We start from the raw sequence: 25,141 nt of genomic DNA, 5'->3' as shown, positions 1-25,141 counted from the left end.
CAAAGCACCAAATAAATATTAGGGATCCCACACCAGGATAGCAATAGATCTTAGGTATTGTTCCTTTTAATACAGGTCTGTATACATCTGTAATTTTTTCTGCATATCATGCTGTTTTAGCACCAAGCCAGCCTGTGTTTTATGTTCGCTGTAGAGAAGCATCTGTCTTTCTGACCGCAATTACTCTAAGTTTAGATTTGAGAGGCACCATCAGCCATGATTTACATAGCTCACATTAGTCCTGTTTGGTTTGCACAGAGTTTATGGAGCTTACTGGGCCTTTTCACGGTGCAGCACTAGCTGCAGCTCCCTGTCATGCTGGGAGTGGCTGGTTCCCATTACTCTGGACTGATTCAGACTTTCACGCCTCGATCCACCTGTGAGTCCATCTGTGCACACAGGTGCTCATGAAGGTGGGGGTGGAGTGAAGATTCGATCATTAACCTGTTCTCCCACCGTACAAAACAACTGACCTTATTTCCTGTCCCAGGTGGCCTAACATGCTATACCTTCTCTTCCCTACCTCTTTTCCACTCACCCACTGCAATGAGAGTTTTCTATGATTTTACTATTTAAAAAATCTTGCCCATTATGTGAGATCTGTTTAAGGAATCTGTATAGATTAATCCATATGAAGTTGTCCATATTTGACCTCCAAAAATGGCAATTGCATATGATTCCAACCTTAAAGCTCTATTCAAATACTTTTCCAGTACAGTAAAATATACTGCTAGTCCAAGAAATGTTGATTTTCAGGCTGTTAAATATTGCATACTGCCACATTTTTCACAATGCAATAATCAATCACATTTTTTTATTAAATACGTATATCATGTCATGAAGACATTTAAATAGAATTTCAGATTCTATAATTTGGGAAGAAAATTTTTCAGCCAACTGTGGCTAATTCACTCATCGGTTTCTCTTTGTTATTCTCCCTACACACCTTTCATATTGCATTAACAACCGTCTCAGAAAATAAGAAGATAGAGACAAGTGTAAATCAAACTGATTTTCCTGATGGTTTACAATTCTGGTAACTTTTTATTAAGAACTAGATTGAAATGGGGTTTCAAGATTAAGCAAATGTCTATGTTCTCTTTCTTTGTAGAAAATTGAATGCCAACTGCAGATATAATAGGAAAATAGATACCTATGTTATCATCCATAAAATTTCCCAGAACTTCCAAAGTAATTTTCATCCAGTCAAATACAGCATTATGTGATTATGTGGAGCCAATAACACAAAACCAAACAATGGAATCCTCTAAAATACTTTTCTGGGGAAACTAGATAGGCTGTGAATTCTCTAGAGCATTGTATCACAAAATTAATACTACATACAAAAAGCATGTAAAAGGTAGAAGGCAACTTGGGAAACAGGACAGTAAGACATAAAAGGAAGCTTATATTTATGTAATACTTTTTTCTTTATGTGGGGTCTAGTAATTAGATGCATTTAGTAAATTATGTTTCCGTTATAAACTAAAAAGATCATTTAATTCTCACAGAGTATTTATCTTACCTAGATTACCAGGAATTCTACACCTTTGAAAAGAATTATTATCTGTGTACTTCCAGTGCTTTAATTTCATAGCTCTTTTGTAGATTACACAAGAATAGCAAAAAATAAAGTAAACCAGATACTCTACATCTCTGGATTTAAAATAATTTCTAGCATCTTCATGATATTTCTGATCAATTGTTCATCTTCATTTGGTTTATATTTTGCTTTTTGTACAACTAGAGATATCACAGTAAAATGAAAAGTTTTCCAAAATTGTGTATACCTTTCAAAGTGCATTATAGATACAAGAAACCTTGAATTGACTGACATTTAACTATTGTCATCAAATCTTTACATTTTGAAACTTAAAATTTGTAGCACTTCTATAATTTCATTATTTTGCTTCAAACTGAATTAATTACTGTCAAATTTTGTATACTGATTTTTAGCCAGTCATATTTCTTTCTGTTTTAATCATCTATCTTTCCTTTCCCCAGTTTTAATAATTTTTATCTTCTTAATAATTCCTACATGATAAAAGACTTCCAAAGAAAATTAAAAGACAAGTAGTAATTGGGAGAAAATATTTTCAACATATGTAACAGGAAAAGCATTAATACCAACATATTAGAAGAATTCCTAAAAATCAATGATAGAAATACTTCCACATCTGGAAAGATACAACAAATGTACTTTACCCTATACCTCTCACCAGAAACAACTAAAAGCCCTGGATATTACACATAAAACAAACATAAGAAACCTGAAAGATGGAGAGAACAAAGCAGACTGGCTGGAGAACCTGAGGTACAACACAGTGGCGAGTTCCCTGAATCTTCTTTCTGCCTCATTTAGCCCAGACTTCAAGCTGAAGAAGCTGACAACCGAGAAATGCCAACGGGCACAGACAAAAGAAACCCCAATAAAAGTCACTGACTCTAGACAAAGGACCATGAGAGGGGAAGCCTAGCAAAACAGAAAAATCTTAGACAATAACCATTCTACACCACCAAACACTACAAAAAAACACTGCCCCTCCCCCACCCCTACTCATGCCAGCAAAGAGAAGTACGGAGCCCACATTTCCATTTTTGCAAGGCTGTAGCCAGGAACCCAAACACTGCCCCACTGGGATGGCATCAGAGATGGCCTAGTGGAAACTCAATTTTCACTATCACCCAGCAGTAGTAAGACCACTCCACCATGGTGACAGTGGAGACACGTGGGGAACAGGAACTTTCCCCATTGCCCAGCAGTAAAAAGGAAGCACCTCCTTCACATGTCCATGGAGGCCAAGGGAAATCTGGATTTGTATCTCTGCTTGACAGTAACAAGGCAGATCTCTCCCTTCCCTTGCCACAGCAGTGTCAGAAAAAGACAGTTCAAATGGAAAATTTAAATAAGATCTATGGTCTCGTAACACAATACAAAGGTGGGAATGAAAACCATTCTTCATACCATAAACAAGGAATATCTCAAACTGCATGAGAAGACAGTCAACACATATCAACACTAAGATGGTAGAGATGTTTAAAGTATCTGACAAAGGCCTTAAAGCAGCCATGATAAAGATGATGCAATAAACAATTATGACAATGCTCAAAACAAATTAAAGAGTAGAAAGCCTCAGTAGAGGAATACGAAGAAGACATAAAGAAGAATCAGATGGAAATTTTAGAACTAAAAAATACAATAACAAAAATAAATAGCTCAGTAGGGGGAATGAACAGCAGAATGGAAGAGAGGAAAGACTCAGTGAATTGGAAGATAGAACTATCAAAATCACCCAATCTAAGCAACAAAGAAAAAAAAATAGACTGAAAAAGTGGGCAGTGTTTCAGGGACCTGTGAGACTGTAATAAAAGATCTAATGTTCATGTCATTGTAGTCCTGGAAGGAGGGGAGAAAGACATTGAGGCTGAAAGTTCTTGAAGAAATAATGATTGAAAACTTCTCAAATTTGGCAGGAGACATAAACCTACAGAATTAAGAATGTAAGCAAATCCCAAACAAGATAAACTCAAAGAAATTCACACCAAAATGCATCATAATTAAAATTCTGAGAAAGAAAAGATCTTTAAAGCAGCCAGAGAAACAGCATCTTACTTATAGGAGAAAAATAATTAGAATGAGAGCAGACTTCTCGTCAGAAACCATAAAAGCAAGAAGGAAGTGACACAATATTTTCAGGTACTGAAAGACAAGCACTTTCAACCCAGAATCCTCTATCCTTCAGAAATATCCAGTGAAAATATCCTTCAGAAATAAAGTGGGCTAGATGTAGTATCTCACGCCTGTAAACCCAGCACTTTGGGAGGCCGAGGCAGATGGATCACTTGATGTCAGGAATTCAAGACAGGCCTGGCCAACATGGTGAAATCCCATCTCTACTGAAACCACAAAAATTATCCAGGTGTGATGGCAGGCACCTGTAATCCCAACCACTTGGGAAGCTGAGGTCAGAGAATTGTGTGAACCTGGGAGGCAAAGGGGTGCTGTCAGCTGAGATCGTGCCATTGAACTGCAGCCTAGGTGAAAAAGTGAGACTCTGTCATAAAAAAAATAATAATAAATTTTAAAAAAAGAAAAAAAGTGGAGGCTGAGCATGGTGGTTCACACCTGTAATCTCAACACTTTGGGAGCCCAAGGTAAGGGGAGGATCACTTGAGGTTAGGAGTTTGAGCCCAGGCTGGTCTCAAACAAAAACTTACACAAACTTTGACACACAGTGAGACTCTGTGTCTACTAAAAATAAAAAAAAAATCAGCCAGGCATGGTAGCTACTCAGGAGGCTGAGGCAGAAGGATACTTGAGCCAGGAGTTTGAGGCTGCAGTGAGCTGTCATCAAACCACTGCACTCTAGCCTGGGCAGCAGAACAAGACTCAGTCTCTAAAATATAAAGATAAACAAATGAATGATAAAGGGGAAACCAAGATATTCTCAGATAAAGAGAAGCTAAAAGAATTTGTCACCAGCAGACCTATCTTAAAAGAATGGCTAATGAGGTCGGGCATGGTGGCTCATGCCTGTAATCCCAGCACTTTGGGAGGCCGAGGAGGGTGGACCATGTGAGGTCAGTAGTTTGAGACCAGTTTGGTCAACATGGTGAAGCCCCATCCCTACTAAAAATACAAAAATTAGCCAGGCTAATGGTAGTGCACGCCCGTAATCCCAGTTACACAGGAGGCTGAGACAGGAGAATTGCTTGAATCTGGAAGGCAGAGGCTGCAGTGAGCCAAGATCATGCCATTACACTCCAGCCTGGGCAACAGAGCAAGACTTCATCTCAAAAAAAAAAGAGAGAGAGAGAGAGAATGACTAACAATAGTCCTCTAAACAGAAAGGAAATCATTTAAAAAGGAACTTTGGAACATCAGAAAGAAAGAGCACAGTAAGCAAAAATATGGGCACTTACAGTAGGCTTTCCTTCTCCCCTTCAAGTTTCTAAATTATGGTTAATGACTGAAGCAAAAATTAAACTGTCTGATATGGCTCTACATACACAAGTATACAGAGGAAATATTTAAGGCAGTTATACTATAAATAAGCGAGACAAGAAGATATAAATAAAGGTAAGTTCTCTATATTTTACTCAAACTGGTAAAATGACAGCAATCAACTGAAACACCAGTCAAGGTTATATATAATGTAATACCTAGAGCAACCACTAACATACAAAGAGATACACTCGAGAAAAATTATAAATAAATCAAAACGGAGTTCTAAAATTCTAGGAAATGTTCAAGTAAATCACAGGAAGGTAGGAAAAAAAACTAAATGGAAAACGTAGAGAATAAACAAGACAAAAAGTAAAAGTGACAGACTTAAAGCCTAAAATATCAATAATTATACTAAATTCAAATGCTCTAAATATACCAATTAAAAGACAGCAATTCTAAATGTGTACACACCAAAAAAAAACAAAACTGCAAAATATGTGAAGCAAATACTTATGGAATAATTATAGTTGGAAACCTCCACATTCTCTCAACAGTTGATAAATTAACTAGACAGAAAATCAGCTAGAATATAAAATTCAACAACACCATCAACCAACAGCATCTAATGACATTTTTGGAACACTATACCCAACAACAGAATTTTTTTCAAGTACTTGTGAAACATATACCAAGATAGACCATATCCTAAGCCATAAAACAAACCTTAGCAATTTTAAAAGAATTGAAATCATACCAAGTATGTTCTTTGAATACAACATAATCAAACTAAAAATCAATGACAGAAAAGGAACAGAAAAATCTCTAGACATCTTGAAACTAAACATAATAAATAATACATGGGTTAAAAAAGAAATTATAAGGGAAATTTAAAAGTACATTGAAGTGAATTAAAACACAATGTAGCTCTGGGCATGGTGGCTCACACCTGTAATCCCAGCACTTTGGGAGTGGTATCACTTGAGCCCAGGAATTCAAGACTAGCCTGTAACATGGAGAAATCCTGTCTCTACCAAAAATACAAAAAATTTCCCAGGCACAGTGGCTTGTGCCTGTCGTCCCAGCTACTCAGGAGGCTGAGATGGGAGGATCACTTGAGCCTGGGAAGTGGAGGTTGTAGTAAGCCAAGATATCACACCACTGCACTCCAACTTGGGTAATAGAATGAGACCCTGTCTCTCTCTATATATATATAAATATATATGTGTGTGTGTGTGTGTGTGTGTGTGTGTGTGTGTGTGTATGCATCACAGCTAAAGCAGTGCTCAGAGAGAAATTTATAGCACTAAATGCATACATTAGAAAAGAAGAAAAGTCTCAAATCAATCATCCAAGCCCTGTTCACAATAGCAAAGACTTGGGACCAACCCAAATGTCCATCAATGATAGACTGGATAAAGAAAATGTGGCATACATACACCATGGAATACTATGCTGCCATAGGACATCAAAGGATGAGTTCATGTCCTTTGCAGGGACATGGATGACGCTGGAAATCATCCTTCTCAGCAAACTTAACACAGGAACAAAAAAAAAACAAACACCACATGTTCTCACTCATAAGTGGGAGTTGAACAATGAGAACACATGGACACAGGGAGGGGAACATCACACACCGGGGCCTGTTGGCGGGTGGGGGGTTAGGGGAGGGTTAGCATTAGGAGAAACACCTAATGTAGATGACAGGTTGATGGGTGCAGCAAACTACCATGGCACGTGTATACCTATGTAACAAAGCTGCACGTCCTGCACATGTATCCCAGAACTTAAAGTATAATAAAAAAAATAAATAAATAATAAAAAATTAAAAATCATCCAAGCCCTCACTTCAACAACTTAGAAAATGAAGATCAAAAGAAATCTGAAGGAAGCAGAAAAATAAGAAATTATCACTTCTATGTACTAGCAAAGGGTCCAGGCACAATAAAATTAGAAAGCAATAACATTTAGAGTAACCCAAAGAAAAAAATAACTATATAGCTGTAAATCTAACAAAACAGATACAGGACATGTATGCTGAAAACTACAAAATGCTGATGAGTGAAATCAAAGAATATCTAAACAAATGAATAGAAGATACACTATATTCACAGACTAGATGATCCAACATAGTAAAGACCCCAACTGATATACTGGCTTAAAGCAATTCCCACCAAAGTCTCAGCAAGATTTTTGTAGACCTAAAGATACTATTCTAAAATTTAGATGGAAAGAAAAAAGGAAGTAGAATAGCTAAAACAATTTTGTAAAGGATTGATAAAATAGGAGGAATCAGTCTACATGATGATTTCAACAATTATTTATAAAAGTTGTCTGGTATTGGTGGAATGATAGACACATACATTAATGAACGTAGTAAAGAACTCCCAAAACAGACCTACACAAATATGTCCAACTGATTTTTGACAAATGTGCAATACCAATTTAATGAAGGAAAGAGATTTTTCAACAAATGGTGCTGCAGTAATTGAACCTTCATATACACACCACAAAGAAAAAACAATCTCAAACTAAGTCTCACACCTTATACAAAAAGTTACTCAAAATTGATATAATGGACTTAAATGCAGAAGGTAAAACTGTCAACTTTTAGGAAAAAATCATGGGACAAAAAGCTTCAGAATCTAGAGCTAACCAAAGAGTTCTTAAACCTGACCCAAAAAGCTTAATCTATTAAATTTAAAAATTGATCATTGGATTTCATCAACATTAAAAATGTTTCCTCTGCAAAACTTTTTGTTAAAAGAATGAAAAGACAAGCTAGCTGGCCAGGTGCAGTGGCGCACACCTGTAATCCTCACACTTTAGGAGGCTGGGGTTGGCTTGAAACCAGGAGTTCAAGATCAGCCTGGGCAACAAAGTGAAACCCTGTCTCTGCAAAGAAATTAAAAATTAGCTTTGTACAGTGGCATGTGCCCATAGTCCCAGCTACTTTGGAGGCTAAGATGGAAGGATCACACCATGGCATTCCAGGCTGGGCAACAGAAAAAGATCCCATCTCTTTAAAAATAAAAATAAAAAAAGACAAGCTACTAAGTGGGAGAAAATATTTGCAAATCACATATCCAACAAATGTAGAAAACACATATATAACTCTCAAAACTCATCAGTTAAAAAAAAGCAAACAATCCAATTAGAATATGAGCAAAAGACTTGAAATGACATTTCACCAAAAAAACTATACAGATGGAAAATAAGCACAGTCGTGCACCATATAACAATGTTTCAGTCAAGGACAGACTGCATATATGACCACGGTCTCAAAAGATTATAGTGGAGTTGAAAATTTCCTATGGCCTAGTAAGTCATAGCCATCACAACTTCATAGCATTACTCACATGTTTGTGGTGATGCTGGTGTAAGCAAACCTGCTGTCCTGCCAGTTGTATAAAAGTATAGCACATGCAATTTTTATAGTATGTAATACTTGATAATGATAACAGATGACTATGTTATTGGTTTATGTACTTACTATACCTTTGATTTTTAATTTGGAGTGTACTCTTTCTACTTATGAAACAAAAAAGTTAACTGTAAAACAGCCTCAGGCAAATCCTTCGGGAGGTATTCTAGAAGAAGGCCTTGTTACCACAGGAGAGGACAACTCGGTGTGTTGCTGCCCCTGAAGACGTTCCAGTGGGGAAACGTGAAGGTGGAACACAGTGACATGGATGATTCTCATCCTGTGTAGGCCTAGGCTGATGTCTGTCCTTCTGTCTTAGTTTTCAACAACAAAAAAAAAATCTTAAAAAGCAAAAAATTTTTAAAAAATTAAATGGAAAAAAGCTCATAGAATAAAGATATAAAGAAAAAATATCTTTGCCTAACTGTATGATATGTTTGTGTTTTAAGCTAAGTATTATTACGAAAGAGTCAAAACGTTTAAAAAATTAAAACTTTATAAAGTACAAAAGCTACAGCAAGCTATGGTTCATTTATTATTGAAGACAGACATTTTTTATAAATTTAGTAGTCTAAATGTACAGTGTTTATAAAGTCCACAGTAGTGTGTAGTAATGTCCTAGGCCTCCACCTTCCCTCACCACTCACTCACTGACTCACCCAGAGCAACTTCTAGTCCTGCAAGCTGTGTTCATGGTAAGTGCCCCATATAGACGTACCATTTTTTATCTTTATACTATATTTTATTGTATCATTTTTATATTTCAATATATTTAGATATACAAATACCATGTATTATAGTTGCCTACTATATTCAGTGCAATAACACGCTGTACAGGTTTGTAGTATAGGAGCAATAGGCTATGCCACATAGCCTAGGGGTATAGTAGGCTACAGCATCTAGGTTTAAGCACACTCTATGGTGTTCACACAGTGATACACTCACCTAATGGGAAGCAAGAGGTAGAGAAAGATAGCAGAATAGAAGGATCCATTGATTGCCCCCCACCCTCCAACCCCCTACAAGAACTCAAGTTAACAACTATCTACACAGAAAAAAACACCCTCATAAAAACCAAAAATCAAGTGAGCACTCCTTGCACCTGGTTTTAACTTCATAGCACTGAAAAAAGGAAAGAAAGGATAGAAAAAATCATCCTGAATCATGGATGCCAGCTCATTCCCACCCCTGGTGGCAGCAACTCTGGGTGCTGAGGGAGGGAGAACACAGTGATTGTGAGGCATTGAACTCAGTGCTGTCTGGTTAGAGACGGAAGAAAACTCAGACAAAACTCAATTAAAGCCACACACAGAGGGAGCATTTAAACCAGCCCTAGCCAGAGGGGAATGGCAGATCCCAGCAGTCTGAAGTTGAGTGTCTGCAAACCTTGCCACCCAGGGTCAAAGTGCTCTGTGTCTCTAAGTAAACTTGAAAGGCAGTCTAGACACAGGATTAAGATGGTGGATAGGAGGCAGAACCAGCTTGTAGCTCCTGCTCAGACAGACAGAGCAAGGAGTGGAGTCTCACATTGTGAACTTTTCCTCCAAGAACTGCTGCAGGAACATACTAGGAAAACTGAGAGAATCCACAAACCCTTTGAAGGAATGGATCGCTGTTGCAGACTCCCTCAGATGCCAAAAAACTGAGTTGGCTTGCCTTCTCAGTGGGTAGGCTGGTGATCTAGGGCAAATTCTCAGCCCTGGTCACTGGCTGCTTGGAAATAGACTTGGTACTGTCAAGGGGCCACAGTGGGAGTGAGACCAGCCTTTAGGACTGCAGGCTGTGTGGGAGTGGGGTGAGGCCTGTGACTGCCAGCTTTCCCCCACTTCCCTGGTAACCTGTATGACTCAGCAGAAGCAGCCATAATCCCCCTGGGAACTTATCTCCATTGGCCTGGGAACCTGCGATGAAGAAATACCGAACACTGGGTAATTTATAAAGGAAAGAGGTTTGACTCACAGTTCTGCATGGCTGGGGGAGCCTCAGGAAACTTACAGTCACGGAGGAAGGGGAAGCAAAAGCAAATACATCCCTCTTCACATGGCAGCAGGAGAGAGAAGTACTGAGCGAAGAGGGAAAAGATCCTTATAGAACTATCAGATCTCGTGAGAACTCACTCACTATCACGAGAACAGCAGCATGGGGGTAACCACCCCTATTATTCATGACCTTCCACCGGGTCCCTCCCATGCTACGTGGGAATTATGGAAACTACAATTCAATATGAGATTTGGGTGGTGACACAGCCAAACTATATGATGGACTAAACTCTCCAATCAAAAGACATAGAGTGGCTAAATGGATTTTTTTAAAAGACTTCATAATCTGCTGCCTACCAAAAATATATTTCATCTATAAAGACACATATAGACTGAAAACAAAGGGGTGCAAAAAGATGTTTTGTGCCAACGGAAACCAAAAAAGAGCAGGAGTCACTATATTATATCATACAAAACAGATTTCAAGACAAAAACTGTAAGATGAGACAAAGAAGGTCACAATATGATCATAAAGGAGTCAATTCAGCAAGAGGATATAACAATTTTAAATGTATGTGCACCCAACACTGGAGCACCCAGATATATAAAGGAGATATCATTACAGCTAAAGAGAGAGATAGGCCTCAATACAATAATAGATGGAGACTTCAACACCCTGCTTTCAGATATTCCAGACAGAAAAGCAACAAAGAAACATCAGATTTAATCTGCACTATAGAAGAAATGGATTTAATAGATATTTGCAGAACATTTCATCCAAGAGCTGCAAAATACACATTCTTTTCCTCAGCACATGGATCATTCTCAAGGACAGATCATGTGTTAGGTCACAAAACAAGTCTCAAAACATTCAAGAAAATTGAAATAATATCAAGAATCTTCTCTGACCACAATAAAATTAAACTAGAAATTAAAAACAAGAGGAATTTTAGAAGCTACACAAATACAAAGAAATTAAACAATATGCTCCTGAATGACCAGTGGGTCAGTGAACAAATTAAAAACTAAATTGAAAAATTTCTTGAAGCAAATAATAATGAAAATACAACATCCCAAAACCTATGGAATACGGCAAAAGCATTACTAAGAGGGAAGTGTATAGCTACAAGTGCCTACATCAAAAAAGAGGGAAAACTTTATATAAACAATCTAACAATGAATCTTAAAGAACTAGAAAAGCAGGAGCAAACCAAACCCAAAATTAGTAGAAGAAAAGAAATAATAAAGATCAGAGCAGAAATAAATGAAATTGATATAAAAAACAGAAAAGATCAAAGAAACAAAAAGTTACTTTTTTGAAAAGTTAAACGAAATTGGCAAACCTTTAGTCAGACTAAGAAGAAAGAGAGAAGATGCAAACAAATAAAATCAGAAATGAGAAGAAATTACAACGGATACTGCAGAAATTCAAAGGATCATTAGTAGCGAGTATGGAAAATGTAGATGAAATGGACAAATTCCTGGACACATACAACCTATTACAATTCAACCAGGAAGAAATTCAAAACTGAACAGACCAATAGCAAGTAACAAGGTTTAAGTCATAATAAAAAGTCTTCCAGTAAAGAAAAGCCCAGGACCTGATGGCTTCCCTGCTGAATTTTACCAAAAATTTAAAGAACTAATACAAGTCCTACTCAAACTATTCTGAAAAATAGAGGTGAAGGGAATACTTCCAGACTCATTCCACAAGACCAGTATTGCCCTGATACCAAAACCAGAAAAAGACCCATCAAAAAAAGGAAGGAAGGAAGGAAGGAAAGAAAGAAAGAAGGAAGGAAGGAAGGAAGGAAGGAAGGAAGGAAGGAAGGAAGGAAGGAAGGAAGGAAGGAAGGAAGGAAGGAAGGAAGAAAGAAAGAAAGAAAGAAAGAAAGAAAGAAAGAAAGAAAGAAAGAAAGAAAGAAAGAGAAAGAAAGAAGAGAGAGAGAAAGAGAGAAAGAAAGAGAAAGAAAGAAAGGGAAAGAGAAAGAAAGAGAAAGAAAGAAAGAAAGAAAGAGAAAGAAAGAAAGAAAGAAAGAAAGAAAGAAAGAAAGAAAGAAAGAAAGAAAGAAAGAAAGAAAGAAAGAAAGAAAGGAAGGAAGGAAGGAAGGAAGGAAGGAAGAAACAAAGACAGAGAGAGAGAGAGGGAGGGAGGGAGGGAGGGAGGATGAAAACAAAACTACAGGCCAATATCTCTGATGAATATTGATGCCAAAATTCTCAACAAAAGACTGGCAAACTGAATTCAACAATACATTATGACCAAGTATGATTTATCCCTGGGATGCAAGGATGGTTCAACATATGCAAATCAATCAATGTGATACATCATATCAAAATAATGAAGGATAAAAACCATATGATCATTTCAACTGATGCTGAAAAAGCATTTGTTAACATTCAACATCCCTTCATGATAAAAACCCCTCAAAAAACTGGGTATAGAAGAAACATACCTCAACATAATAAAAGCCATATAAGACATATCCAGAGCAAGTATCATACTGAGTAGGGAGAAACGGAAAGCCTTTCCTCTTAAGATCTAGAACACAACAAAGAAGTGAAAGATCTCTATAATGAAAACTATAAAACATCAATGAAAGAAATTGAAGAGAACATTAAAAAGTAAAAAAATTCATGCTCATAATTTGGAAGATTCAATATTGTTAAAATGTCTGTACAACCCAAAGCAATGTACAGATTCAGTGCAATCACTATCAAAATACCAATGACATTCTTCACAGTAAAAACAATCCTAAAATTTATACAGAACCACAAAAACCCAGATGGCCAAAGCTTTTCTAAGCAAAAGAAGAAAACTGGAGGAATCACATTACCTGACTTCAAATTATATAACTGAGCTATAGTAATCAAAACAGCATGGTACTGGCATAAAAACAGACACATAAACCAATGGAACAGAATTAGAAGACCCAGAAACAAATCCACACACCTACAGGGAACTTATTATCAATGAAAGTGCCAAGAACATGCAATGGGGAAAGACAGTATCTTCAATAAATGATGCTGGGAAAACTGGATATATATATATATATGCAAAAAAATAAAGCTAGACCCCTAGCTCTCACATATGCAAAAATTAAACCAAAATGGATTAAAGACTTAAATCTAAGACCTCAAGTTCTGAAACTTCTACAAGAAAACATTGGGAAAAATCTCCAGGACTACAGGACTCCAGCCACATATTGGCTAAAATTTCTTGAGCAATAACCCACAAGCACAGGCAACCAAAGCAAAAATGGTCAAATGGGATCATATCAAGTTAAAAAGCTTCTGCACAGCGATGGATATGATCAACACAGTGAAGATACAACCCACAGAATGGGAGGAAATATTTGCAAATTATTCTTCTGACAAGGGATTAATAACCAGAATATATAAGGAACTCAAACAACTCTATAAGAAAAGAATATTTTTCCCAATCAAAAATTGGGGAAAAGATTTGAATAGACACTTCTCAAAAGAAGACATACAAATGGCAAACAAGCATATGAAAAGGTGCTCAACATCATTGATTGTCATAGAAATGCAAATCAAACTACAGTGAGATATCACCTCACCCCAGTTAAAATGTTTTATATCCAAAATTCAGGCAATAATAAATGCTGACAAGGATGTGGAGAAAAGGGAACACTTGTGCCTTGTTGATGGGAATGTAAATTAGTACAACCACTAATTGTTGGGGGTTCCTCAAAAAACTAAAAATTGAATTACCATATTATCCAGTAATCCCACTTCTGGGTATATATTCAAAAAAGAGGAAATCAGTATATCAAACAGATATCTGCACTCCTGTTTGTTGCTGCACTATTTACAATAGCTGAGATTTGGAACCAACCTAAGTGTCCATGAGCAGATGAATGGATAAAGAAAATGTGGTACATACACACGATGAAGCACTATGCCGCCATAAAAAAGAATGGGATCAAGTCATTTGCAATAACATGTGTACTGATCCATTCTCATGCTGCTAATAAAGTATTCCCAAGACTGAGTAATTTATAAAGGAAAGAGGTTTCATTGTCTCACAGTTCTGCAGGGCTGGGAAAGCCTCAGAAAAATTACAATCATGGTGGAAGGGGAAGCAAACACATCCTTCTTCACATGGCAGCACCAAGGAGAAGCGCAGAGAGAAGGGGTGGGGGAAGCCCCTTATAAAACCATCAGATCTCATGAGATCTGATCTTCTTGTGACTATCTTCAGGTGGAAACCGCCACCTGATCCCTCCCATTACACATGGGGTTAAGGGAACTACAATTCAAGATGAGATTTGGATGGGGACAAAACCTTATCAACATGGATGGAACTGGAGGTCATTATGTTAAGTGAAATAAGCTAAGGACAGAAAGACAAATATTGTATGTTCTCACTTATTTGTGGGATCTAAAAATCAAAACAATTGAACTCATGGACATAGAGAGTAGAATAATGGTTACCAGAGGCTAAGAAGAGTAGCGGGGATGTGGAGGAGAGGTGAGGATGGTTAACGAGCACAAAAAAATAGAAAGACTGAACAAGACTACTATTTGATAGTACAAACAGGGTGATTACAGTCAATAATAACTGTACATTTTTAAATAATTTAAAGACTATAATTGCATTGTTCACGACTGAAGGAATAAATGTTTTATATTTATGGGGATGGATGGATAGATACCCCATTTCCAGGATGTGATTATTTCACATGACACTTCTGTATCAAAACATCTCAGGTACCCCGTAAATGTATATACCTACTATGTATTCACAAAAATTAAAAAGAAAAAAAATCACCTAGTGCCACATTTCTCAGAATGTATCCCCATTGTTAAGTGATGCATGACTGCACATGAAAAGACATACAACATCATTAGCCACTAGAGAAATGCAAGTTAAAATCACAATGAGATATCACTATACATCTATCAGAATGGCTGAAGTAAAAATACAGTGGCAACACCAAATGTTGGCAAGAATGCACAAAAACTGGATCACTCATATATTGCTGGTGGGAATATAAAATATTACAGCCTCTCTGGAAAATCGTCTGGCAGTTTCTTTATTTTAAAAGAAATGAAATATGAACTACCATATGGCTCAGGAATTGCACTCCTGGGCATTTATCCTAGAGAAATGAAAACTTATGTCCAAAAATCCTGTAAACGAATCCTTGCAACAGCCTTATTTATAAGAGTCAAAAACTGGAAAGAGCCCAGATGTCGTTCAAGGAGTGAATGCTTAAACAAATTGTGGTACATCTATACCATGGAATACTACTCAGAACCCAAAGGAATGAGCTATCAATAGGCACAATATCCTAGGTGAATGTCCAGATAACTATGCTCAGTTAAATATATATATATATATCCCAGTTACTAGGTAAGCTGAGGTAGGAAGATCACTTAAGCCTAGGAGTTCAAGTCCAGCCCGGGCAACCTAGCAATACCCTGCTTTAAAAAAAAAAGAAAAAAAAAATCCTGAAAGGTTACATACTGAATTATTCCATTTCTATATCACTGAAATTACAAAATTATACAAATGGAGAAGAGATTTATAGTTGCAAGGGGTGTTCGTTTGTTTGTTTGTTTTGAGACGGGCTCTCGCTCTGTCGCCCAGGCTGGAGTGCAGTGGCGCGATCTTGGTTCATTGCAAGCTTCACCTCCCGGGTTCACGCCATTCTCCTGCCTCAGCCTCCCAAGTAGGTGGGACTACAGGTGCCTGCCACCACACCCGGCTAATTTTTTTGTATTTTTTTAGTAGAGATGAGGTTTCACCATGTTAGCCAGGATGGTCTCTATCTCCTGACCTCGTGATCTACCTGTCTCGGCCTCCCAAAGTGGTGGGATTACAGGCGTGAGACAGTTGCAAGGGTTTAAGGAGGGAGTGTGGACAGAAGGAAAGTGGACTTGATTATAAAAAGGAAAACTGGCAGTCGTGTTCTCCGAGTTCCTGTCTCTCTGCCAACGCCGCCCGCATGGCTTCCCAAAACCGCGACCCGACAGCCACTAGCGTCACCGCCGCCCGTAAAGGAGCCGAGCCGAGCGGGGGCGCCGCCCGGGGTCCCGTGGGCAAAAGGCTACAGCAGGAGCTGATGACCCTCATGATGTCTGGCGATAAAGGGATTTCTGCCTTCCCTGAATCAGACAACCTTTTCAAATGGGTAGGGACCATCCATGGAGCAGCTGGAACAGTATATGAAGACCTGAGGTATAAGCTCTCACTAGAGTTCCCCAGTGGCTACCCTTACAATGCGCCCACGGTGAAATTCCTCACACCCTGCTACCACCCCAACGTGGACACCCAGGGTAACATATGCCTGGACATCCTGAAGGACAAGTGGTCTGCCCTATATGACGTCAGGACCATTCTGCTCTCCATCCAGAGCCTTCTAGGAGAACCCAACATTGATAGTCCCTTGAACACTCATGCTGCCGAGCTCTGGAAAAACCCCACAGCTTTTAAGAAGTACCTGCAAGAAACCTACTCAAAGCAGGTCACCAGCCAGGAGCCCTGACCCAGGCTGCCCAGCCTGTCCTTGTGTTGTCTTCTTAATTTTTCCTTAGATGGTCTGTCCTTTTTGTGATTTCTGTATAGGACTCTGTATCTTGAGCTGTGGTATTATTTTTGTTTTGTTTTTGTCTTTTAAATTAAGCCTCGGTTGAGCCCTTGTGATGTATATTAAATAAATGCATTTTGGTCCGTTTTTTTTAAAAAAAAAAAAAAAAAAGGAAAACTGAAGATTCCTTGTGGTGATAGAAATGTTCTATGTCTTGACTGTATCAGTGTCAATATTTCCATTGAGATATTGTACTATAGTTTTGCAAGATGTTATCATTGGTGGAAACTGGATAGAGGGTACACTCAACCTCTCTGTATTGTTTGTTACAACTGCAAGTGAATCTACAAGTATCTAAAAATAGAAAGGTCAATTAAAAGCAAAAACATCAATGAGAAGTTAATTTTATGGAGTCAATTCTGCAAGTTTTTCCTTTATGATTTCTGGTGTTGTATCTGCTTAGGAAGGCTTCTCCCCTCTTCAAGATTACAAAAATACTTTTCTATATATAATTATTTTCCAGTTTTATTTCTAACATATGGAACTTTTTTCTTCATTGAATGTTTTTAATTCAAGTAAGCACCTTATCTGCATTCTCTAAGAGACAAGGAGTGATGTTGATATTCTATGTTCTCTCTTAAATCCACAAACTATGCTTTTGACAACTTTGATGGATTGTATACATTCTCAAAGGAAACTGCTAATAAAATAACTTCATATTTCTGATGTAATAGAAGTGTTCCATAAGCAAAACCTAGAGGCTTAATTAGAACATTAGTTGCCAACACTAAAAGCAAGTCAATACACCTGTTTCAAGTTAAATTTCTGTTGTACCGTTATGCTGAATAAGGTCACCTGACGCCATAGTGCAGGTACACACAGCTCCAAATAGCACCATTACTGTGGACTACAACCTGCACACACTTAGATGCAGCACTTTTAATTCAGCCAGGTCATCCTCGGATCCATTCCCTCTCTGTTTGTCTAATTAATGTCCACGTGCATCAGACCGTGACTGTAACAGAAGAAGAAAAGCTTTTGGATGAAAGGAAGAAGGTTAATTATAAGGAAAGGTGATAAGAAAGGCTTGTTGGGAGGATGACTGAGTGCTAAGTCTCTTCCCAGACACCCTAACCAGGCATCTCAGTGTACTGAGAAATGCAAAGAAAAGCTTCTTTTCTCTACCACGTTCCCCATCTCCCAAGCTTTGGCTCTCTGAATCTAGAATAGGAGTGAGGAGATGAGCAAACAATAGCCTGAATCCTCAATGAAAACATGCAGAAAGAAAGTCACATAGGAAACAGTCACAGGGTGGAGGCAACCCAGGGGCTTGACCTGCCTGAGGCCACAGGGCTCCCTGACATTTGGAACAGTTTCTCTGACATTCTACAGCTGACAATTTAGAAGTGCAGCCTGGGGAGATGAAAGAAAGTATAATAACCCTGGGTTTCTGGTCAGCAACATAAACATGTGATTGTCATGAGCAAACCAGTAACCACAGATTTGGAATCTTGCTGAATGCATTACTTGAACATCAATAAACACTGACTCAAAATTTATAAGTCTAAAATCTGTCTTAATTATTTAGCTTCCTTGAGAAAACAAAAAAATTACATCACATCAAGTATACATAATTATGTTAGGCCATTCTTGCATTGCTATATATATTTAAAAAAAAAAAAAAAAAACCTGAGACTGGGTAATTTATAAGAAAAGAGGTTTAATTGACTCACAGTTCTGCAGGCTGTACAGGAAGCATGGCAGCTGCTTCTGGGGAGGCCTCAGCCAGCTTCCAATTATGGTGGAAGGGGAAACAGGCATATCACGTGGCCAGAGCAGGAGACAGAAAGAGAGAGAAAAGAGAAGGACAGGCTTGGGGGAGGTGCCACATACTTTTAAATGATCAGATCTCACAGAACTCAGTATCATGAAGACAGCAGCAAGCCATGAGGGATCCGCCCCCATGATCCGGTTGTAACCGAGTGAGTTATAGAGAAACGCCACACTCTGAGACTAATTCAGGAGTCCTTTATTGCCGGCGACTAAGAGACAGCTAGAGCTCAAAAATTCTCTCGGCCCAGAAGAAGGGGCTGAATTTCCTTTTATACCTTGGTCTAAAAGGGGAGGGGGAGCGTAGCTGAAGCAATTTTACAGAAGCAGAACAGGCAAAAAGTTAAAAAGATAAATGGTTACAGAAACAGTTACAGAAAAAATAAACAGTTCCAGGTGCAGGGGCTTAAACTATCACAAAGTGATAAACGCAGGGGATTCCAGCATGCTCCCAGGAGCTGCTGGTACAGCTTGCCTCAGAATCTTATCAGTAAGTGCATTCCTGGATATGCTTGGAGTTAACTTGCAGTAGTTATGTCCTTAAGGGAGGGCATATAAGGGGGGCTGCAAGTGAAGAAACCAAAATGGAGTCTGTCCAGCCCTCTCAGCTAAGAGAGAGTCAATCAGGTTAAAACAAGGTAGGGCACCACAATCCAAACACTTCCCACACGTCCAGCATTGGGAATTACAATTCAACATGAGATCTGAACAGGGACAAATATCCAAGCTATATCAATAATCAAAAAGAACTGCCCAAGAAATGGATCAAGCAAATGTTCTCAAAATGTTTAATCATTGAGATTGATTATAAGAAGTTGTTGATGGCAGCACCTAGGCCACGTGCTCTGAGCCTATTCTGAAAAGAGATGTAATCTTATAGGTAGAATATCTTTGTAAACTGTATTTTTCCCTCACTGCCACTTAAAATACACTGGGTATTTGTTGAATAACACAAGTTATTCAAAGAAGTAAATGGAAGAATTTCTAAATGGAAATCTAGCTTTGTCATCCGAATTATCATAGAACTCACTAGAAATTTGCATCTCTAAAGTAATTCAAACTTATGTTTCCCAGTAAATCAGACGCTGAGGATTTCGTATTAAAGTTTTCCAGATTAAAAACTAAGAAATTTATTTGTGTGCAGAGTAGGCTATTCCAGTCAGTTTTGTTGAGATACCACCAGTACCTTTGACTTACACGGCACCTTCAGTGCTAAGACTATGTGCCTTCATGAGGAGGTGCTTCATGTGCCTGTAAATTCAGGGATGATTGGGATTCAAATCATTCCTCACATTTGCAATCCGATTTATGTGACATACTAGAAACTAATCATAGTAAATATTATCTGAAATAAGCAGGGATTGAAACTGAGATTCCTTTTTTGCTTGGTTTTCCTTGTAACGAGGTTATGCTTCTTGCAAAAAACAAAAACACACTCTATAGGGAATTTCTAAAAATTTACCTCCAATGTACAGAGTCCTTATCCACTATTTGTATATGCTTTTAGCTAGTGTTAGTAGTAACAATATTAATTATAGCTGTTTCCAAGAATTTAAGATGTGTGAAATACTATTGTGTATCCAAAATCATATAATCCTTACAAAACATTGTAAGGTAGGTACTACTATGTCCCCATTTTAAATACAGGCATGCCTTGTAGATATTGTAGGTTCAGTTTCAGATCATTACAATAAAGAGAATATCACAATAAAGCAACTCACAGAATATTTTGCTTTCCCTGGGCATATAAAGTTATGTTTACTCTATACTGTATTCTCTTAAATGTGCAATAGGATTATGTCCAAAAACCGTAAATAATTTAAAAATACTTTATTACTTAAAAATGCTAACAATAATCGCAACCTCCAGTGAGTCAATCTTTTTGCTGGTGGGGGTTTTGCCTGAATGCTGATGGCTGCTGACTGCTCAGAGTGGTATTTGCTGAAGGTTGGGGTGTCTGTGGCAATTTCTTAAAATAAGACAACAGTGAAGTTTGCCACATCACTTGACTCTTTTTCGCTTTGTTTTGTTTGTTTTGTTCTGTTTTGTTCTGTTTTTTTTTTTTTTTGTTTTGAGATGGAGACTCAATCTGCCCCCCAGGCTGGAGTACAGTGGTGTGATCTCAGCTCACTGCAACTTCCGACTCCTGGGCTCAAGCGATTTTCCTGCTTTAGCCTCCAAGTAACTGGGACTACAGGTACCCACCACGCCTGGCTAATTTTTGTGTTTTTAGTAGAGACAGGTTTTTGCCATGTTGGCCAGGCTGGTCTCGAACTTCTGACCTCAGGTGATCTGCCCGCCTCAGCCTCCCAAAGTGCTGGAATTACAGGTGTGAGCCACCATGCCCAGCCACTTGACTCTTTCTTTCATGAAAGATTTATCTGTAGCATGTAATACTCTTTGTTAGCATTTTACCCACAGTAGAACTTCTGTCAAAACTGGAGTCAGTCCTCTCCCACCTGCCACTCCTTTATCAACTAAGTGTGTGAAATGCTGTGAATTCTTTGTTGTCTTTTCAGCAATGTTCACAGTATCTTCACTTCAGAGTAGATTATGTCTCAATAAACACTTTCTTTGCTCATCCATAAAAAACAACTCCTCATCCATTCAAGTTTTATCATAAGATTACAGCAATTCAATCACTTCTTCAGGCTATACTTCTAATTCTCTTGTTATTTCTACCACCTTCAATTTCTTTCTCCACTGAAGTCTTGAACCCCTCAAAATCAACCAGCAGAGTTGGAAGCAATTACTTCCAAACTCCTGTTAATGTTGATATTTTGATCTCCACCCATGAATCACAAATATTCTTAATTGCATTTCGAATGGTGAATCCTTTTCAGTATGTTTTCAATCTACTTTGCCCAGATCTATCAGAGGCAACACTATTTATGACAGCTGTAGCCTCACAAAAAGTTTTTCTTAAATAGTAAGACTTGAAAGTTGAAATTACTCCTTGATCCATGGGCTATAGAATGAATGTTGTGTTTGCAGGAATGAAAACAACATTCATCTTCTTGTACATCTCCATCAGAGCTCTTGAGTGAGCAGGTGCATTGTTAATGAACAATAACATTTTGAAAGTAATCATTTTGGTTGGGTGCAGTGGCTCACACCTGCAATCCCAGCACTTTGGGAGGCCAAGGCAGGCAGATCACTTAAGCTCAGAAGTTCAAGTCCAGCCTGGAAAACATGGTGAAACCCTGTCCCTCCATAAAATACAAAAATTAGCCAGGCGTGGTGGTGCATGCCTATAGTCTCAGCTACTCAGGAGGCTAAGCCAGAGGGTCACTTGAGTCTGAAAGGCAGAGGTTGCAGTGAGCCAAGATCATGCCACTGCACTCCAACTGGGCAACAGAGTAAGATGCTGTCTCAGAAAAAAATTAAAAAAGAAAAAGAAAATTATCAATTTGCTGAGCAGTAGGTCTTAACAGTGAGCTTAAAATATTCAGTAAACCATGCTGTGAACAGATGTGCAGTTATCTAGGGTTTTTTCTATTTCTAGAGCACAAGCAGTGTAGATTTTGCATAATTCTTAAGGGCCCTAGGATTTTCACAATGGCCAACAAGCATGGGCTTCAACTTGAAGTCATCAGTTGCACTGGCCTCTAACAAGAGAGTCAGCACCTTCTTTGAAGATTTGAATTGAGGCATTAACTTATCTCTAGCTATGGAATTCCTAAATGGTATCTTCTTCCGATAGAAAGCTGTTTCTTCTCCACTGAAAATCTGTTGTTTAGTGTACCTACCTTCATCAATGTTCTTAGCTAGATCTCCTGGATAACTTGCTGCAGCTTCTACATCAGCACTTGCTGCTTCATTTTGCACTTTTATGACAATGGAGATGGCTTCTTTCTTTAAACTTCATGAACCCAACCTTGCTTGCTTCTAATTTTTCTTACAGTTTCCTCACCTCTCTCAGCTTTCATAGAATTGAAGAGAGTTAGGACCATGCTCTGGATTAGGCTTTGGTTTAAGGAAATGTGGCTGGCTTGATCTTTCAACCGGACCACTAGAATTTTTCCCCTATCAGCGATAAGGCTATTTCACTTATCATTTGTGGATTCCCTGGAGTAGCACTTTTAATTTCCTTCCAAAACCTTTCCTTTGCATTCACAAATTGGCTAACTGGTGCAAGAGGCCTAGCTTTTGGCCTGTCTCGGCTTTGATTATGCCTTTCTCACTAAGCTTAATCATTTCTAGCTTTTGATTTAAAGTGAAAGATGTGAGACTCTTCCTTTCCCTTGAACACTTAGAATCCACTCTAGGGTTACCAACTGGCCTAATTTCAATATTGTTGGATGTCAGGGAATAGAGAGGCCCCAGGAGAGGGAGACAGACAGGGAAATAGCCAGTTGGTGGAGCAGTCGGAACAAACACAGCATTCATCATTTAAGTTTGCCAACTTATATAGGCATAGTTTGTGACACCCCCAAAAATGACAACAGTAATATTAAAGATAACTGATTACATGTCACCATGACAGATAGAGTAGTAATGAAGAAGTTTGAAATGTTGCAAAAATTACCAAAATGTGGCACAGGGACATGAAGTGAACACATGCTGCTGGAAAAATGGTACCAATAGACTTGCTTGATGCTAGGTTGACACAAAACCTTCAATTTATAAAAACAAAGACAAAAACATAGTGTCTGCAAAACATACTAAATAAAGCAAAGCACAATAAAATGAGGTATGCCTGTGTAAATAAACTGAGCCTCAGAGATAAATTGAGTACCTCTCCAAAATTACAGAGTTTCCAAGTGAAAGAGGCAAGATATCATCGTGATCTGTCTACCTCCAAAGCCTGTGCTTGAGTCATTGAACTAGATTGCTATTCTGAATGTTCTCTCCCCAGATCTGGGTGATGTGATACAAGGGGCAGCTCTCAGCTCCAGGGTATTGGGGATGACTTGCCATTTCCTGAAACACACTACACCGGTGAGTTTTCTTCGGCTTGTGGTGAAAAGATAGTTCTTTGTTAACTGAGTATTTCCTAAAAACACTTTCTCTACTACATAGAAGACAATGCTTCACCCACGCAGTTAATAATAATAGCAAACACTTTTAAAGCACTTACTATGTGCCATGAACTCCTTTTAAGTACTTTATATTAATTTATATAACACTTAATATTTGATACTATTATTGTCCCAGTTTTACAACTGAGGAAATTGAAGCACAAAAAAGTAAATGGTTTTCCTGAGAGCACCTGGCTAGTAAGCAACGGATGTCCACACCCAGGCAGTGGAGCTCCAAGACGTGAGCTCTAAACTATATTGCAGTGTACCCTAACATTTCTGAGCATGAGCCCCACAATAAACTCTGTGCTGGGCTCCAGGGAAGCCACTAGGAACCAAGCAGCTATAGCTAATAGTCTGGTGTAGGAGACAGAAATTAATCACCTAAATACATATATATATATATATATATATGATTACAAACTGTAATAAATATGTGAAGGAAAAGAAGAGGGAGGTGAGAGAGTACAGCAGGGACCTGCTTTAGGCTGGATGAACAAAGCAGGCCTCTGAGGACAGCTACACCTAAGCTGAGACCTGAAATGGAGGAGGAGCCAGCCACAAGAAGGCTCTGAGCCCAGAATGGGGCAGCGTGTGGGAACAGGGGAGAATTAAGCGATATCCTGACAACCTCAACTCATATCTTTACATTTTAAACTTGTAAGCTGGGTGCTAAAATATGACTCGTTCTATCTCTGTTTGATCTTCCCATTGGCTGACAACAAAAAATAGGTCCCAGGCACTTCCACAAGACTTGCAGACAGGGTACTCAGCAACCCATTTCTCAATCCCCAGTCCATTACCTATCTCAGGAGTTCAACAGCATTGGAGTTGAAAACCTTAAGAGCAGGAATTTCTCTGGAGAAGCTGTAATTATGTTCTGCATCAGCTCTCTGGCCCTTTCTCTCCCACAAGGGGAAGAAGAGGGGTGTTTTACCCCCATACTTTGAGATCTAGTGAGAGGCTTAGGCGTCTAATCAATGGGCTGGTCTCTGATTGAGCTGAAAAGTCTAAAGGCGAGAAGCCAAGGCTCAGCCAGGCTAAGGGGCAGCGTTCAGAGAAAGTGGACACCCCCGAGAGAGAGTTGTATTTTCACACAGGCAAGGATGGAGGAGAGGTTCCCACTAACCACTGGTCTTATGGGTCTTGTGGGAGCCAGGCTGGAGCCATATTCAAAGAGACTTTGCTCAAGAGGTTTACCAGAGAGAATCTTGTGGGGTGGGAGGCCAGATACCCACAGACTGAGAGTTTGTGTTCAGTGGCCAATCACATCCCACATCACAGGACTAGTCTATTGGAGGTTCCCAATGAGGAGTTTTTTAGAAACCCGCAAAATGGATCCTAAGGGAAAGATCTGGATTTATATTTGCCAAGCCTCATGAACA

At 38.6% G+C, this 25,141-nt stretch overlaps 1 protein-coding gene across 1 annotated transcript; it reads left to right on the top strand.

Annotated features, from left to right (window-relative positions):
- Positions 1-16,283: 16,283 nt before the first annotated feature.
- LOC105493523 (ubiquitin-conjugating enzyme E2 C-like) lies at positions 16,284-17,044 on the top strand. Its single transcript, XM_011761225.2, has one exon. It carries the CDS (start codon positions 16,324-16,326, stop codon positions 16,861-16,863), a length of 540 nt encoding a protein of 179 aa, XP_011759527.2. The 5' UTR covers positions 16,284-16,323; the 3' UTR covers positions 16,864-17,044.
- The last annotated feature ends 8,097 nt before the right edge of the window (positions 17,045-25,141 follow it).

This window comes from Macaca nemestrina, chromosome 1, assembly GCF_043159975.1.
Source record: "Macaca nemestrina isolate mMacNem1 chromosome 1, mMacNem.hap1, whole genome shotgun sequence".
NCBI lineage: Eukaryota > Metazoa > Chordata > Mammalia > Primates > Cercopithecidae > Macaca > Macaca nemestrina.
The sequence above is the reverse complement of the archived record's forward strand: the minus strand, read 5'-3'. Positions and strand labels throughout refer to the sequence as shown.